We start from the raw sequence: 17,762 nt of genomic DNA, 5'->3' as shown, positions 1-17,762 counted from the left end.
TATGTATACAAGTACGGCATCTAATAAGCTTGTATTTAAGATGAAATATTCCCCAAAGAAATAAACAATACCCACACTGAAGCCATGCCATGCTTGTGAAACTCACAGCAAATATCATGCTCAGTTCCAGATGGTGGAACCAAAGTCCTAAAAAGAAACTGCCATGTATATTGTCAGATTTATTTAGTTGCATTCCAGAATACCCGATTGCTATAGTCTACACACTTAGTCCAATTCTTTTAGCTGATCGTTTCCCAAGGTATTTAACGATATTAGAGATGATCTATAAGACAGAGCCAGAAAACCCTGAGTTCAAATCAGACCCTTGCAAGCTAGACAATTCATTTGTTGTCTGTCTCCCTCAGTTTTCTAACCTATAAAATGGAAAGAATAAAAGCAACCACTTCCCAGCTTGTTTATAAAGGCAAAATTATAATAAAAAGCTCGGCTAGCTTTTGTTTGTTCTTATTCATTCATGTCTGACTCTTCATGATCCAACAGACTAACATGTCAGTATTGTCCATGCAGTTTTGTTTTTGTTTTTTTTTTTTGCTGAGGCAATTGAGGTTAAAAGTGACTTGCCCAGGGTCATACAGCTAGGACATAATAAAGTGTCTAAGGCCCGGATTTGAACTCGGGTCTTCCTCACTTCAGGGCTGGTGCTCTACCCACTGTGCTATCTAGCCATTACCATTTTATTTGCCAAATCTTAAGTATTGGAGGCAGAATTCATAACCCAGCAGGCCATCTGCTGTGTGAAGCAACCCACAGACTTCCTAGGGGAGGCAGCCTGTGAGAAGTCCCACAAACAGAGAGGGCAAAACCTCTTTGCGCCCAGATCAGGAAAGATATTTAAAACGCTTTGCAAACTCTAAAGAGCCGTGTGAGCTCTGGCATCTGTTCTTGTTCCTTGTCTTAGTGCACCATGATGCATGAGCCTTCCTGGCAACTCATCTGCCATGTGTGGTGATATTAAAATAAAGCAGCAAAATAAAGGGGAAACAAAGAGGTGGGTGACGTATTGACTGACATGATCATAATTGGAATAACTTTTTATTCTCAGAATAGCTTTTGTTTCTTTTCCTTTCTCAGCATTGCCCAAGGAATACCAGAAGATAGGAAAAGCCTTGCAGTGTTTAGCAACTGTCTTCAGTTCTAGCGGCTACCAAGGTACGTCTTTCATTTCCTTGAATGCAGACTGAGACGTGTGGTATCACAGAACCTGAGCTGGAAGGAAGCTCAGGCCATTATCTGATCCAGTGTTCTCCAAAGCAGAACCCCAAGGAGCCTGTGATCATCCAGTCAAGGAAAGAGAGGTCCTGACAGCCCCTGACGGGTTTTATGGTATCACTACCTCTCCTCTGCCCTCCCCATCTGCCGTGTGTCCCATCCATCTGGACAAGCTCCCAGGCTTGGAGACCCACGGCTTGGGGCATTTGTGTGGATTCTGTTAGGAAGTTTTTCATATCAGCCCATAAGCTCAGATCATGTGTTAACTGTGATAAACACACCTCAGGTCAAAGAACAGGCTCTGGGAAAGTGACCTTGATAAAAAGCCCTACCAGCCAAAACCCCCACTGCCCTATCTCCAGCAGTCTTCAATTGCTTGTCCAAAGCCATGGAGAACTCTGCCCGGGATCTGGGAAGAAAACAGGTCTCTTATCCTTGAGCATCCATAAGATAGTCATAGAAATCCTTGAAAATGCCAACATTTTTCATTGAGTTATATGAAAAGTAGAGACTTTGGCAATCTAGATGATTAAAGACTGAAGGGAGAGAAAAGTTTGAAAGGAAAAATAATTTGTCTTCTTCCAGCTAGTTGGCTTTCTTTTAGTTGTTCCTAGATGCATCTCTTGTGTGTTTTCTTGAATTATATCCACAGCACAGGGGAACACAATTGTAAGGGAGGAGGCTTGAATCTGGTAGTTCTGAATTATGGGCAAGGAGACCAAGTCTCAAAAGAATAAAGTCCTTGATACTGAATATATCTTATTCTTGAGTCCATTTATTTGCTGAGCTCTTTTTTTTTTTTTAAACTATATTATCTGATAGTCACTTAAAGAAAAATGTCCCAAATGTTAGATATATATTGCCTTAAGCCCCCTTCTCTCTCACTTGTTATTCTGTCCATCTTGTTCCATTTGTGAAAGTTTCAATTAAATATATACTGGTGATGGGGATGATGAAAGGAGAGCAAGAAATGGAGCTTTTAGAAAATGAACCTCTATGTATGGAGGAGTTGCAGGAAAAATATGGACTGGAAACTATCTATTAATGGAGTGGTACAATCTTCTCATCTAACTTTAAATTGGTGATGGGGATGATGAAAGGAGAGCAAGAAATGGAGCTTTTAGAAAATGAACCTCTATGTATGGAGGAGTTGCAGGAAAAATATGGACGGGAAACTATCTATTAATGGAGTGGTACAATCTTCTCATCTAACTTTAAATTGGCAGTTAGCACCTTTCTGCCATGGCCTAACACAGATAGGAACAAAGAGGATCCTCCAGCAGAAATCTAATTATATGTGTCTGCCCTGTCTTCAAGTGATTGGCCCACTTGTGGTTCTGCAGCTCAGCACTTCTTGCCTTTGATGCAGACTGAATGTGTGGATGCCTATTCCACTCACCCCTTCATCTGTTCCTCCTAAAATCTCTGGCTCCCACTTCCCCTGGGAAGCCCTAGTTCTTAGGATTCTCTGCCTCCTCAGGTGACCTTAAACTTAACAGTACAAAATTCGAATCCAATGTAAGCTTTGAGGGTGTGGACTGTTACATTTTTTGTCTTTGTTTATTTGAATTTGGCAGGCTATTACAAGACATCTTTCCTTATCACTAATTTTTAATTACCTCTATTTACTTTTACTAACTGCTAAGGTTTCTGTCCTTACTATTAGGTTGGGGAAAATGAGGTTTAATTTATTTAACAGATAATTTGTATTTAACAGTGATTTGTGTTTGCTATTTAACAGATAGCAAACACAAATCACAAAGAAAATAATAATATAGGATGGGAATTTTTAAACTTGGGTCCTAGTCCTTTAAATAAATTTTTTTTTTTTTGAGAATTTTTCACCATCATTGATTTTCTTTTTGGTTTCCAACATATCATTATGCATTTAAAATCATTATTTTGAGAAAGGAGATTTGTAATCTTCACCAGACTGTCAAAGTACTCTGTGACAAAAAGGTTATGAATCCCTTCTATGGACTATCTAAAAAAGGGGGGAGGGAGGGAGAGAGAGAGAAATTAGATGATTTTAAGAAATGGATTGCAAACCTGGTACCAGAAGCATGATATTGTAACAATGGAGACTTCAGTTATCTGGACATCTGTGCACTGGTGCTAATGTTCTTCTGTCAAAAACAGAGAAACTGAGAAATTCAGGATTTGACTTAAAGGCAATTTAATCCTTTAATGGGTGGAATAAGGAGAGACAAAAGGAACTCCAAAGCTGAAGAACTGTTACTAAACTAAAAATGTGACAGAAACCTTAGCTAAAGTAACTGCCCTATTACAGAAGAAGAAGAATCCTAGATAGTTTGATGTACACCCTAAATTTGGATAGAACACAGTGAAATCATTCAATAAAAGGTGAGGGGTCAAAGAGCTTAATACTTAGCAGAAGGCCTCCCCCCCCCCCCCCCCCCCCCCCCCCCAATAAAAAGAAAAGAAAAAAGCTTTCAATAAAGAACTTCTGAAGATGCATCCAAAAGTGAATCCGATCAGGAGAAGAGTTGCTTAAAGAGATTCATATAACCTCACAGGGAACTTATTTTTAAAAGTCATCTACAGAAGGTAGAAGTAGTAAAAATAACTAAGAAGAGATACAAAACAGTAACATTTGAAGCCTCAAATGAGTTTAATTTAGGGCTGCAAAAGGGGGCATAAGGGTATTTTGAATGCAAGAAAAGAAAGAAAGCATAAAAATGTTGTTTTGGGGATTTTTACTTGTTTCTAGAATTCTAGAACACATTTCTTTTAAAATATGATCTGTAGGCATTTAGAAAGAGAAGTAGGGATTACAAAAAGCCAGAATTACTTTTTCAAGAATAGGTTATGATAGACTGATGTCTTGTCTGGTTTTTTTACTGACAGTGTAACTAGACTGACAATTTAGAGAAATCCTATAGACATTGTATACATACATTTTAGGAAAGCATTTAACAAAGATTCTCATGACGTACTCTCATGTCACATGGAGGGATGTGAGCAAAAGGGACAATTAAGGTACTTTGGAACCCAAAAAATTTTTTGATGGCAGTGTTCAACTTGGAAGGATAGTTCTAGTGTAGCTCTCTGGAGATCTGTTCTCGGCCCTGGAATGTTATCAATAATTTAGTTAAAGATGGGGGTGGAGGGGGCAGGTAAGGGAAGGAAGAGGAAGGAGGTAGAGAAAGAATCATAGATTTAGAATTGGAAGGAACCTTGGAAATGACTGACCATGGTCACACAGCTACTAACTTAAAAAAAAAGAAGGCAGCATATGGAAGCAGATTTTCCTAGTATAGTTGCCAAATTCTTCTTTCTATAGGTATCTCAAACTCAATTATCCCAAAGAAAACTTATTTTCTTTCTGAAACCTCCCCCTCCCCCAGATTTCCCTCTCTCTTTTGCTAATATTTCCATCTATTACCTAAGAACACAAACAAGAGCTCCTTTATCTTCACTCTCATCCCTCTTTCCTCTTTCTGTGTCTAGCTTCTCAGATCTGTCCCTGTCACTCCACAAATCCAATAAGGTAGAATTTGATGAAGATAAATGTGAGGTTTCTACATTTGAGTTCAAAAAATTCACCTTCACAAACTAGAAACAAATGGAAATGGCAAAGAAGACGACTCAGGTTTAGTGTGAGCAAAATCTTATCAGCAGGAGCTCCAAAATGAAATTCAGTGGACTGGCCAAGAAAGTAGTAGGTGAAGATTTGCATAAGGTTGATGGGAATGAATGAATGAATAAAGCATTTATTGAGTGCTTATTCTTTGCTGCACTTTTGGAGGGGTGGGGGGAAGGCTTAAATAAAAATACAAAATAATCTATCCCTGATCTCAAAAAACTCATATTCCAATAAGGGGAGATGACACATATAGGAGAGTTTAGTTGCTAAATCAGATGGCAGTGCTCACAGAACGAGTAGGGAAGTTAATGTGGTTCAGTGTTCCACCTTCTTACTAAGAAGATTGTAGTTACTGACTCCCCTCTTCATCCAAGGGATGTGAGTTGTTTAGTTTTGAGGGACAGGGATACCGAATCTGAGCCCAGGGTGGGTTGAAGATGACACTGTAGGTGACTTAATAGTCGGTGTTAAAATGAGGAGAGGGTGTCCAGTGCCTGATGAAATCCAGACAGTGGAGTTGGTCAGGTGGAAAGGTCATGTAGAGAAGGGAAAGAGGCTAGAACAGGTATAAGATTTGCATTTGGTATGAGGAAGAGTAGACAAATAGAAAGCAGACCAGCTAATGGATGGGGACTAGAGAGAAAAATTGATTGCTAATACTGTTAACGTGGTCACCAGCAAATGCTGCTGTCTTCATAGCAAACTTCAAAGTTACTGTCATTTCAATATTTTCCCAACTTCTTATGAGAGACACTGTTCCATTGCTTATTGCCTCAATATTAACTCTTATCTACATTATTAATTACTAATCAGTTGTTGTTAAATATTTTAGTATATGCATGGCACTATTCTGTGTCATAAACGTACCTCAAAATTAATTATAAAGTGTCTTGTATGTGTACATTATCTAATTTATTTAGCTCATTCAGTCAGTAACTATTTTTTTATAAGCTACTCAGGTTCCCATTTTAGTAGGCTTTTCCTTTTCCAGCCAAGATGAAAGTCACCAATATCAAGCACTTTGCTCATATTCTCTTATATTTATATCTGCAAATGTCTTAACACAGTCATAACAACAAAGCTCAGAATTCTTTATTTTCTCATTTTTAAAAATTTCTTTTAGCACTAATATATCATTTAAGTAAATGCAATTTTATTTTCAGGTGAAACAGATCTCAATGATGCAATAACAGAAGCAGGGAAAACTTATGAAGAAATTGCTAATCTTGTGGCAGAGCAGGTATGAGTGTGGCTGGTCATTTAGATCACTACATAATTCTAATGGAAAAGGAGGCTTGGTGTTTGAGTTAGAAGAGGGAGTTTTCCTCTCTTCATCCCGATATTCAATTCTTATAAAAACAAAGGCAAAGAGTTAATTTTCAGAAATCAGACTTCCTTAAATGGCTTCCTGATTTTCAAGGAATAAATAACATTATATTCCTATTTCATATCCTAAATCTGAGTTAAAGGACACTGGTAATTTTCATTAAAAATTACAAATAGATTCCCTCCACCATCAAGAGAATTATGTAATCCCACTTAAATCCTCAGTAGCCCCAGTTTCTGTTTAAGAAAATAACCTTTTAAAGGAACATTTCTCCAAGTTTCCCATTTTAGCTTTTTCTAATTTCACAGGAGTATTTTCAGATACTTAGGAAGATGGTAAACAGTTTTATTGATTATTAAAAATGCATATCCTAACATGAACAGTTAACTTTTTTTAAGTTAATTTGTTATTCAGCCATCTTTTATTGATATATAATTCTCTGTGACCTCATTTGGTATTTTCTTAGCAAAGATACCTGAGTGGTTTGCCATTTCCTTTTGCACTTTATTTAACAGGAGGAAACTGAGGCAAATAGGGTTACGTGACTTACCATGGGTCACATAATTAGTAAGTGACTAAAGTCAGAGTTTGAGCTTAGGATGGTGAATCTTCCAGACTCCAGGCTGGTGCCCTATTCAGCTGTCCTAACTTTGCCAAATAGGAATTAATTGTTGTTGTTTTTTTTTAAGTATACTTAAGAAAAATACTACTAAACAGAGCAGAAAATAATATATCCAGAAACTGACTTAAGTAGTTAGGTTTCCAAGAAGTAGTCTGCTGCCACAGAGGTAGTTGGGTGACTCTGAGCAAGTTACTTAAAAAAATCTGTCTTAGTTTCTTTGACTAAAATGAAATAATACCGATAATACTAGTACCTCCCTCCCACAGCAATTAACAGGGTCAAATGAAAAAAATTCATCTTTTTCATAGTGTGCCATATTATGTCACTCCAAAATTGATCATTTTAAAGGCTATTTTAAATGTATTTTATTTTTAACTCTGTCCAAACGTGTTCCATAAAAAAAGATGTGTTTCAGTTATTCTTATGAAATATAGTTGACCATTTGGAAACAATACCTCAGACCTGATTGATATATAGGCTGAGAGGGGGGAAAAGTTGCTTTTTCTTATTTAATGTGTCACTAATCATCAACATGTATATTTTAGCCAAAGAAAGATCTTCATTTCCTGATGGAATGTAATCATGAATACAAAGGATTCCTTGGCTGTTTCCCTGACATCATTGGTGCTCACAAGGTATCTTGCTCTTGAGTTGACAAAATATTGCTTCAAACATAATGGGTGAAAGATCAAAATTTCCCAATAGAAAGAAAATTTGTTGTTGGTTGTTGGTTCTCACCAAGTGCTTCCTTTCAGAATAAAACCAATATGATTTGTTTCTAAAATTAATAGATATTTAGTGAGTAGAACTTTAATGTTAACACTATTTTTGATGTACTTAACAGAATTCACAAGGAAGGAACCATAAATCTCCCAATTTTTGAGCATTTTAACAACTCCTTTGTCTATTCCCTTCTCCATTCATATGACCACAACTATATTTCAGGGCCTTTGCAGCTCTCAATTAGATCAATGCAGTAGCCTTCAGTATTCTTATCTTCAGTTTCTTGCCTCTCCCAACCATCTTCCACATAGCTGCCAAATTAATATTCCTAAAGCACAGGACTAATTTTGTTTTTCCCCTTCTCAATAAGTTCCAGTGACTGCCTCCTTATTGTCTCTAGGATCAAATAATACTTTCCTCTTTTTGTCATTTTTATCTTTTCATAGTTTGGTTCCGTCTTAGAAAGAGGGCTAATTATACATTGTTCACATTTCTGAATTTATAAATTCACTCACAGCCACTGTGACCTACCAATTATTATTCATAGATGTCAGTCAATTTCCTGGCTCCTTTGCATATACTGTTCTCCACCCCTATTCCTAGAGTTCATTTCTTCCTTAATCTCTTCATAGAATCCCTAACTTCCTTCCAGATTTAGGTCACTTACCACCTCCCTAATAGACATGTCTTGAGTCTTCCTCCATTTCCAATTGCTCATTTAATTTCTCTCTTTCCGGATCCAAGGCTAAACTGTGTCTGCTGGCATAGTTTCACTGTTTTAGAATTTCAGTTTGTCATGGTGTTGGGTTGGTTTGGGCATTTTTGTTTTTAATGTTTATCAGCACAGTCTCAAAGGACTTAATTGTTCCCCTGTAAGCCATCTTGACAATTTTGGCATGGTTCTAAATAATTGAAATAGCATGAAGGGAGGGAAAGCCCATATGAATGCATGGTTATGCATAGTTTGAAGGATATATTGTGAAACTTGGAATGACTTGGTTTTTAGTAACAATTTCTATTATTAGAGTAACAAGTTTTCTTTATCTTTAGAATGGTATGCTTGATAGTTGAAAAATAAAATTTAATTTAAAAATATGAGTAATCCAGCAAAACAAATTTCTACATTGGCTATGTGCCAAAAATGTATGTTTCATTCTTATTGAGTTCATCCCTTTTCTGTGAGGAGGTAGCATGTATTTGTCTTTTATCAGTCACTTGGAATTGCTCCACATTGACTCTTGAATCTAGCCTTCTTTTCTCTTAATAATGCCACTCTGGTTCAGATCCTCATTTCCTTTCAAGTTGCCATAGACTCATAGGGGATTTTCCCCACCTTTTTTTTTTACTCTCTGATCCGTGCCATGTGATACAACCATATTGATCTTCATACTACAGAGTATGATCTCATCACTCTACTTCTCAGAAGCATTTACTGATTCTCCTGTTACTTGATAAGCACCTTCCAAAGCCCTGCCTGGTTTCCCCTCCTGCTCCTTTTGAACTCTCATCACTTTGTATTTAGCTGCCTGTGCACTTATTCCCTTTTGTGTGGGGCGATCTGCCCATGCTTATCATCATGCCGGCTGCCAGACTGTCAGGCAGCAACCAAGCTTCATTTATCCAAGGCATTGGTGTCTGCCAACAAATTGGTGGTTAACCGACTATTGGGTTGCTTTCTCTAAAGGACATATCCCAGGTCTCTGCTCTCTTACACAGGAGCATCTTTCTCATTGACAGTATGTATAGAGAAGCCTTTTGTTGTTTTTTGACTTGGCTAATAATGCCTGATTTTGTATTTGACAGGGAGCAATAGAAAAGGTGAAAGAAAGTGATAAATTGGTTGCAACCAGTAAAATCACCCCCCAAGACAAACAAAACATGGTGAAGCGTGTAGGCATAATGTCTTACGCACTACAAGGTAAATATGAAAACTCTTTGTCTAATTGTGGATTATGATCACTAGCTGGCATTCAGGGGAAATGTTTTTAATGTAGAAATTCTTTGTCTGAAAGCAATGAGATCCAAATATAAACAACAATTAGCTGAATGACTTTGAAGAAAATTTACCACCGAATCTAAAATGTGGGTTTATCTTTAAAACAACCTAAGAAGCTTCTGTGTTTCCTGTGATCACAAGGCATAATCAGACTATCATATTTAATCACACTTTCCCACAAGTGGCTATTCAGCCATAATGGACAACTTATTTAAATATAAACTTTTTTTTTCTTTTTTTTTTTTTTTTTTTTTTACAGAATCTGATTCTTATAGGTGATGGAAATCACCTCTTTAGCTCTCATTGTCAACATTTTTACCTTTCTCTTTCTACATCCCAAAGTTAAGTTTGGGGTATTCTGTTGCCACCATAATCTGGAACACCCCATCTCAGTTCAAATTCTAGCCTCTCTTCTATAAAAATAGATTTTTGAGATGCTTTGAAATTAACTAAGTTGTCAGAGCCAAAGCAAACCAGGGCTGGTTTTCCCAATAGATAAAAACCAATTTGGCTTGGTATTTCCCATAGAAAGAGTCAGTACAACATTTTAAATTTTATTCTTTTTTTTAGGCTCATAAATCCTAAAAAAAAAGTTTTATTAAATGATAATAAGATAAAATAAATGACATGATAAGTGATAATGAAACAGTGAATAGAACATCATGCCCAGAATCAGTGAGAGCTGAAAGCAAATCCAGCCTCAGACACTTACTAGCGTTGTGACCTTGGGCTCTGTCTGCCTTAGTTTCCTCGTCTGTCACAGGAATTGGAGAAGGAATGACAAGCCATTCCAATATCTTTTCCAGGAGAACCCTCAGTGGGGTCTCAGGGAGTTGGTCACGACTGAATGATAAGACATCCCGGGTTGTTGGGAAGGTGAAATGAGGCAATATTTTAAAGCAATCTATAAATGTTAGTCACTCTTATCAGCTATTGTCTGTGCCAGGTCCTACTGTAGCCACTAGACACACAGAGGCAGCAAGGAAGGTGCCTGCCCTTGGAGCCTCCCCCTGTGCCCAGGGAGAGAGAAGGCACTGGGTATGCCAGGGAGAGGGGCCCTCTGGTAAGCTTCAGAAGTGGGGGGTACAGGGTGCCACGACCACTGTGAAGGAGGAGGGGCCTCTGGCCCATAGGGCCCGACTGAGGCATGTGGGGAGGCAGCGAGGGGCTGGCCTGACCTGACAGAAGAGCTGCTTGTTCTTAGAGGCAGTAGAGACTCAGTAGGGGCTTGAGAGCATCTGGCTATTCATGACCCCATGGGGGGTTTTCTTGGCAAAGATTGCAAAGTAGTTTGTTGTATCCTTTTCCAGCTCATTTTTACAGGTGAGGAAACTGAGGCAAACAATGAAGTGCCTTGCCCAGAGTCACACAGTTAAGAAGTGTCTGAGGCCAGATTTGAACTCTGGAAGGGGAGGCATGTGACCCCAGACCAGACTGCCACTGTTAGGGAAGTCATTTTGTTAGCTGTGGGAGAAAGAGAGACCTGATGCCGGGAAATCAGGGTGGCTGCGCCAGCACCACCAGAAAGTGAGAGCCTGTGAACGAGGGCGGCTCCGTGAGGGCCCAGGCACAGGAGACCAAGTGGTAGAAGTAAGCGAGGTCTGGAGGCCCCTAGTCTGTGGGGGGTGCAAGTGGAACCCCGGGGCTCAGGGCCATGAGAGACATGGTGACTTCTCTCGGGGAGAGCTAAGCTGGGAATGCCTGTGGGTTGGCTGTTTTGAGATGGCCAGAGGTAATTGGAGACGTGGCACTGGCACTTGGGAGAAGTGGGGCCTCTGGCAAGCACCTTGGAGTCCCCAGCATGATGGTGATCCCCAGCCCTGTGACAGCTGATGGGATCACCAAGCCAGAAAGCAGAGAGAGGAGGGCCCAGGATGGAGAAAAGAGAAAGCAGAGAGAGGGAAACCCATTCAGTTAGTGGGGGTGACCAGCAAAGGGTATGGAGAAGAAGGGCCACATAGACAGCGGGGAAATGAAGAGATTGTGGTGCCGTGAAAACTCAGTGAGCAGAAAGTGTCCTGGATGGTCAGTAGGGTCAGGTACTTCAGGAGGTCAAGGAGAAGAGGAGGCCGGAGCAGAGGCCATTAGATAGAGATCATTGATAACTTAGAACTTTCAGTCAGTGTAGCGCAATTTCCTATAACTGATAATGCTGACCATTTTCTACAAGAGATCTTTAATGGTCAGTCATTCAGACCTTCTGCCCTGAGCAGGAATGAATCCCTTCTTCTAGCTTCCTGTGATCCTATCCCCTTTTTTACATTGTAATACCTAATGTTAGAGATAGCTAAGCAAACAGTGGATAGAATGCTGACATTACAGTCTAGGAGAACTGAATTTGAATCCTGCTGTAAAAACTTTCTAGCTGTGTGGCTGTAGACAAATTATCTGGCGAATTTTGGCTTCAGATTTTCCTGACTCCAGGTTTTTCTCATTTTACTGCAGCATGGAACTGCCTCATACAGGCCTTCTTTCCATGGCAGTCACTAATTTACATTAATTACATTCATCAAGAAATGTTTATCTGCCATTGCCTTAATTTAGTTTTATTATTCTTTTCCAAATCTTTTGTAAAGTGGATTGATAAGGGCTTGAGTGTGCTCTAAAGGCAGCAAGGTTAAATGTATTTGGGCAAGTAATCATCACCAAGGAGGGAGTCATTTACTTTGGGAAATCTTAAGCTGACTTATGTCTTGGGTTTGGTTGCAGCGGAGATGAATCATTTTCACAGTAACCGGATATATGACTATAACAGTGTCATCCGCCTGTATCTGGAGCAGCAGGTACAGTTTTATGAAACGGTAAGTTCCTTTTTTAAACATTTGCACTGGTGGATTCAAATTAAGATGTAATAGTCACTATTTTAATATTCAGTCCATTCAATTGTAATTATTACTTGCAATTTTGGAGTACAGTGTTGAACCTTTTCAAATTAAATTAAAAGAGGTGATTAAAAAATTATCATTTTTACTTTTACTTTACGATCATATCCAAATCTGTCCTTCCCTACTCAGTGAACTATCTCTTGTAACAAAAGAAGAAAAAAGAAAAAAAAGTAGTTCAACTAAATGGATCAAGACATCCACTGAATCTAAAAGTATATGCAAGATTCCACACCCAGAGGTCTCTCCCCACCTCTACCCCCACCACCACCAATCTCTACAAAGAAGGGAGAGTGGTAGATTTTGTCATCTTGTGGCCAAGCTTTGTTTCTGTTTTTCACATTGTTGTCTTATTCTGTTTGCCTTCACTCTATTATCCTTTTTAAAAGCTTCCCATGGTTCAATAAATTCTTCATAGTTAATTTCTAAGGCACAGTAATATTCTGGGATATTTGTATTCCATAATTTGTTTAGACACTCCATGGTCAAAAGACATCTACTTTGTTTCAAAATCTTTGCACCACTAAAAGTGAAAAGTTCTGATGTGATTGTTTTGGCATAGATTAGAGCTTGCTTTCTGTCTTTGAGCTCCTTGGCATAGATGAGTAGCAGAAGCAACTCCCCCAACAATCCATTTTATGTGCCTCTCTTTCCTCCAGTTTTTGACATCTTTGCCAATTTTGCTAAATGTGAGGGGAAATTCAAAGTGATTTTGACTTGAACTTCTCTTCTTACAAGTGATTGGGAGAGGAGGTGAATATATCAACTATTTTTGAAAGATCTTTTGTTTATGCCTTTGATTTTCCTCCCTCAATACTAGAAAAAAAACATTCTGTTCTCTTTTAAAGGAAATAGAATCTTGCTTTCCTGAGACCCTAAGAATTCCCTATTTTGTTCCCTACTTAATGGCCATTGGACCACATATGAATCATCCATTTCTCTGGGTACCAGGAACATTGCTAAATTAAGATGAGATCATCCCACCACTATAGTAGGCTTTACAGTGATTCCTCAGCAGGAAATGGAGACTGGAACAGATATTAAACCCAGAGCCGTTTTCTTTTTGTGAAAGAGAGGTTTCACAGTCAGCAAGTATTTTGTGTACCAGAAGGAGATTTAAAAAGTAAAACCAAGCCTGTTGCGCCCCCCCTCCCCCTCTGAATGCACGCGTTCTCATTCTGTCTCTCTCAAACTCAGAGTATACACAAATTATGTATCCATCTCTCTCTCTCTCTTTTTCTCTCTCTCTGTCTCTATATGTCTCTCTATATATGTCTCTGTATGAAAGCTAATATTGTATGTCACCAGACTGTATGTAAAGCAAGTCCATAAATGAAACATAAATCTTTTTGAAAAGCTAATGAAGAGTAAAGCTTTTGTTCTCAATTCCCCCAGGCAAATACTTAGGCATCCAATCATCTGTCTGTCTCACATATAGTTCAGCATTTGCTTACCTGCCCATTTTTAATTCCATGGAAACAGTGGAGCCATATCCATTATCCTAGGAATGTTCCACCCTCATGAGAGCAAAGGTGATTGGTAACTGACCCACCAGGATTAAGTATCTTCTTAGCACCACAGGTTTTAAACCAGAGCAAAAAATTCACTGTATCCTTCTACCTACAACCTCTGAAATAGATATGTTAAACACACATGCCTCGAGTATATTTATATACATAGCAAATATATTTGTGCATGTAGAGAAGGCAGTTTTGTGATATCTTTGTGAAGGTGATTGTCTCAGAAAACAAAGGAATATGCCATCCTCCTTAGAGAGACTTAGGACTACTAGGATAGAAAGCAGAATATCACATGCAATCACTTTTTGTTTAGATCTTTTACTCTTTTAAAGCAGAGATTCTTAACTTTGTGTCATGGACACTTTTGGCAGTTGGATGAAATCTATATAAAATACATAGGATTACAAAGGAAACCAATTATATTGAAAAATATCAGATTTAAATTTTTTTTTTACATATACAATGTATGTAATTATATTGTACTTTTAAACTGTATGTCTACATATTTTATATTTACATATGTGTAAACATGATTCATATCCTGTATGTAACTATTACACACATACATACATTATAATTGCATTATTTACCTATCTCATTTGAACCTCATAAAACCCTAGGGAATAAATGTTTATAGATAAGGAAACTGAGACCTCCCAGCCAAGTTCATGGAACCCAGGTTAAGCCACTTAACCTGATTTAAAGGGAAGTTTTAATCTTGAGAGAAATGGGATAAGAAATTACTATAATATAAAATCCAAAAAGTATCCATAAAACTTAATCTTTTACAAAATAAGTTTCTTTTATTATTTTTATTGATTTATTTTTTTTAAGTTGTTTGGTAACAGGGTATGAGAGATAATTAAATTTAATTCTCAGAATTTAAGCAGCAGTGTCTCCCATTATGCAATAAGGTTCGTATATTGACACTAAGCACTTTTCATTATTTTGTGTGTATGTGTGTATCTTAGAATGGCACATTGCATATGGGAGAAAGTCTTAGGTCTGTGTTATCTCTTAGAATGTTTAATCAATAAGTTCCAGAGGTTCTTTCCTTAAGGCTCAAGGAGCACCATGGTAATGGCTCCATCCATTACCCAGCCATTGTGGCTGCTGTGCTTTAGTTCACAGGATCATTTTAAGTTGTATTGAAATATTTTTATGGCAGAGTTATAGTAGTTGCTAGACAATATTTCAAAATTTCAGATTCACCTTGGTCCCCTAAGAAAATAGGCCCTTAAAAATTTAATGTCAGGGCAGCTAGATGGCACAATGGATAGAGCACCTACACTTGAGCGCCTGAGTTCAAATCTGGCCTCAGACACTTAATACTTACTAGCTGTGTGACTGGACAAATCACTTAACCCCAATTGCCTTTCAAAAAAAAAAGAAAAAAGAAAAACTTAAACTCTCTACTTTCAACAAAGTTCATAAATATTCTTAAAACGTGTAACTCATAATAATTACAAAGAATAAAAAGAAGGTAAGCTTTGGAGAGGGAGTGGAAGTTGGTGTGACTTTTACCTGTAATTTGTTTTAATGTGTAAACCTTTCTTCCAGATTGCAGAAAAGCTGAGGCAGGCCCTCAGCCGTTTTCCAGTGATGTAGACCAGAATAAAGAGGGACAGGAAGAAAACTCCGAAGTGCTTCTTTCTGACTTGGGGCAATGCAATTTAAAGTTTGTTTTCTGTTCTTTTTCTTCCTTCACCATCCAAAAAAAATCCGAAAAAATAACTGGGATGAGAGAAAAAAAAAAGAACCCACAAAATTAAGATGTTTACTTTATTAACCAGCCTATAAATGTATCATTTATTCAAAGGTGTCCCCTTTTTTTTTAAGTTCATTTTTCATATCCATTATTTAAAAAACAAAAATTTTTCTCTATTTTTGGAAAGTACTTAAGATTGCTGGGATTTATTGATGAAAAATTAGTTTTTCCCATTGATTTTTATATAGATTCCTAATCTCTAAGTCACATAAAATCTTCTAGTTCTTACCCAATGTCAGATAATTACTAATTTCTTTAAAAACATGAAATATGCAGAATAAAAAATATATATGTTTGTATATTTTTATAACTCTACAGTCTTTGGGGGATTCCTGTCTACTATTTAGTTAAATCCACATACATTTCATTTACACATTTGAAACACAACTGCTTATATTTGGAGTGGGGGGACAAGAGGGAGGTGAAAATGGAGCCCCTGGGATTTTTAGGTCTCTGTGACATTCTACAGGCATTTCACTATTTGCCTCTTTAAAAGGATCTGAACTTCACAAAACAAGCTACAAAATGCACACTTAGGTCCCTTTCCCAACTTCTGTGTCCTCACCTATCCACTGTCTTCAAAGTAATTACTGCTTTGCTTAGTCCTCATTTCTCCTTTCAGATTGGAGTCATGGGGGTAGTAACAAGCGCTAGAAATTATTGCTCAGGAGCATCATTGAACATCCCTTACTCCTAGTTTCCTCCTTCACTGATGAGGCAGCCTGATGATAGTAGATATACTAGAGATAGAGGGTCTTTGGGGGAAAAGGAATAAACCTAACACTGCCATCAGATGTTGCCCCCTTTTATTCCTTTTGTTTAACCCTCACCCAGATACTACAAAATACTGGTAGTGGTATAACCCCCACCAGGTTCAGAGTCTTTATGTTGGAACATAGTGCCCCCATTGGATACTCTTTTCTTCCAGGAGGGTGAGGAGAGATGAAAAAGCACAGTTCAGTCACTTCACGGCAAAAGGAAAAGGACCCTCCACTATCCTATCTACCTCCCTCTCCCAGTTCCCCTGCCACTGCAGGGGAAAAGCATGGAAGACTGCCTTTCAGGTGATCGATACCCTGTGATGCCTGAATGATGGCCAGGAATTCTCTGTGCTTTTGTGTTCAGAGCAGGGGAGAGGACAGTTTTCCCCCTGGTTGTATCCTGTGCCCAGTCTTATCTCAGGCAGAATTGCTCTGACTGCCTATACTTCAATTACTGCCGAATATTGCCTTGACAAGTCAAGTGAACTTAACCCTGAGGCTGACACATCAGAACATAACTTATTAGCTCTGGTGGCTCTCTTACTTCACTGTCGTACATTGCTTTCATTTTTCTATATTAATGGTTAGAGGGAAGGAAGAATAGAGACCAGCCTAAGATAAAACCAAAAATAAATCAATAAAATGAGGGGGTGAGTATGTGAGAACATCTTACACTCCAGTGTCAGGGGTTTTTGTTAATATTTTATAAATGATTTCCCCCCCCCAAGTTTTCCTTTTATAAAATTCCATAGAGCCATGTTTATGATACAGCCATTTAATATATGTACAAATTGTAAAGAATGTGTATAAATATTTTACACAAAATGCATGTAGAAGCAACTTATAAAATAAATTGTTAAAACTGTACAGTAAATTCTCAAAGCACTTTTTCAAAACAATACCTCAGCATTTTTTTTCCACTTTAATTGTTGTTTGATGTATGTTTCTGAAAAATGGGATGGATTGTGAATTTATTTCTTTTGACTTACTAGATTTTAAAAATTGTTTTACTTTATTTTCAAATTAAAATCCACTTTCTCTTCCTCTTATATCCCTTTTTCCTTAACCCTAGTTGAGAAAGCAAGAAAATAACCTTGTTATTAACATGTACAGTCAAATTTTAAAAATTCCCACATTGTGTCTTAGGAACTGTGAACTTAAGTAGTTTATGGGGAGACAACAAGCCAACAAATAGGTACAGGCAGGGCAGCTAAGTGGCACAGTAGATAGAACACCAGCCCTGAAGTCAGAAGGATCCAAGTTCAAATATGACCTCAGACACAATACTTCCTAGCTGTGTGACTCTGGGCAAGTCACTTAACCCTG

At 37.9% G+C, this 17,762-nt stretch overlaps 1 protein-coding gene across 1 annotated transcript in view; it reads left to right on the top strand.

Moving 5' to 3' along the window:
- The window catches only part of SNX9 (sorting nexin 9), a 120,260-nt gene extending 102,918 nt beyond the window's left edge, over positions 1 to 17,342 (top strand). The window contains exons 13-18 of the mRNA XM_031937574.1: positions 1,093 to 1,170; positions 6,001 to 6,077; positions 7,332 to 7,421; positions 9,313 to 9,427; positions 12,215 to 12,306; positions 15,468 to 17,342. Of these exons, the coding sequence (XP_031793434.1) occupies positions 1,093 to 1,170; positions 6,001 to 6,077; positions 7,332 to 7,421; positions 9,313 to 9,427; positions 12,215 to 12,306; positions 15,468 to 15,515 (500 nt within the window). The 3' untranslated portion in view covers positions 15,516 to 17,342. The remainder of the gene's footprint in view (positions 1 to 1,092; positions 1,171 to 6,000; positions 6,078 to 7,331; positions 7,422 to 9,312; positions 9,428 to 12,214; positions 12,307 to 15,467) is intronic.
- Positions 17,343 to 17,762: the final 420 nt, after the last annotated feature.

Source organism: Sarcophilus harrisii, chromosome 4, assembly GCF_902635505.1.
Source record: "Sarcophilus harrisii chromosome 4, mSarHar1.11, whole genome shotgun sequence".
NCBI classification, from domain to species: domain Eukaryota; kingdom Metazoa; phylum Chordata; class Mammalia; order Dasyuromorphia; family Dasyuridae; genus Sarcophilus; species Sarcophilus harrisii.
The sequence above is the reverse complement of the archived record's forward strand: the minus strand, read 5'-3'. Positions and strand labels throughout refer to the sequence as shown.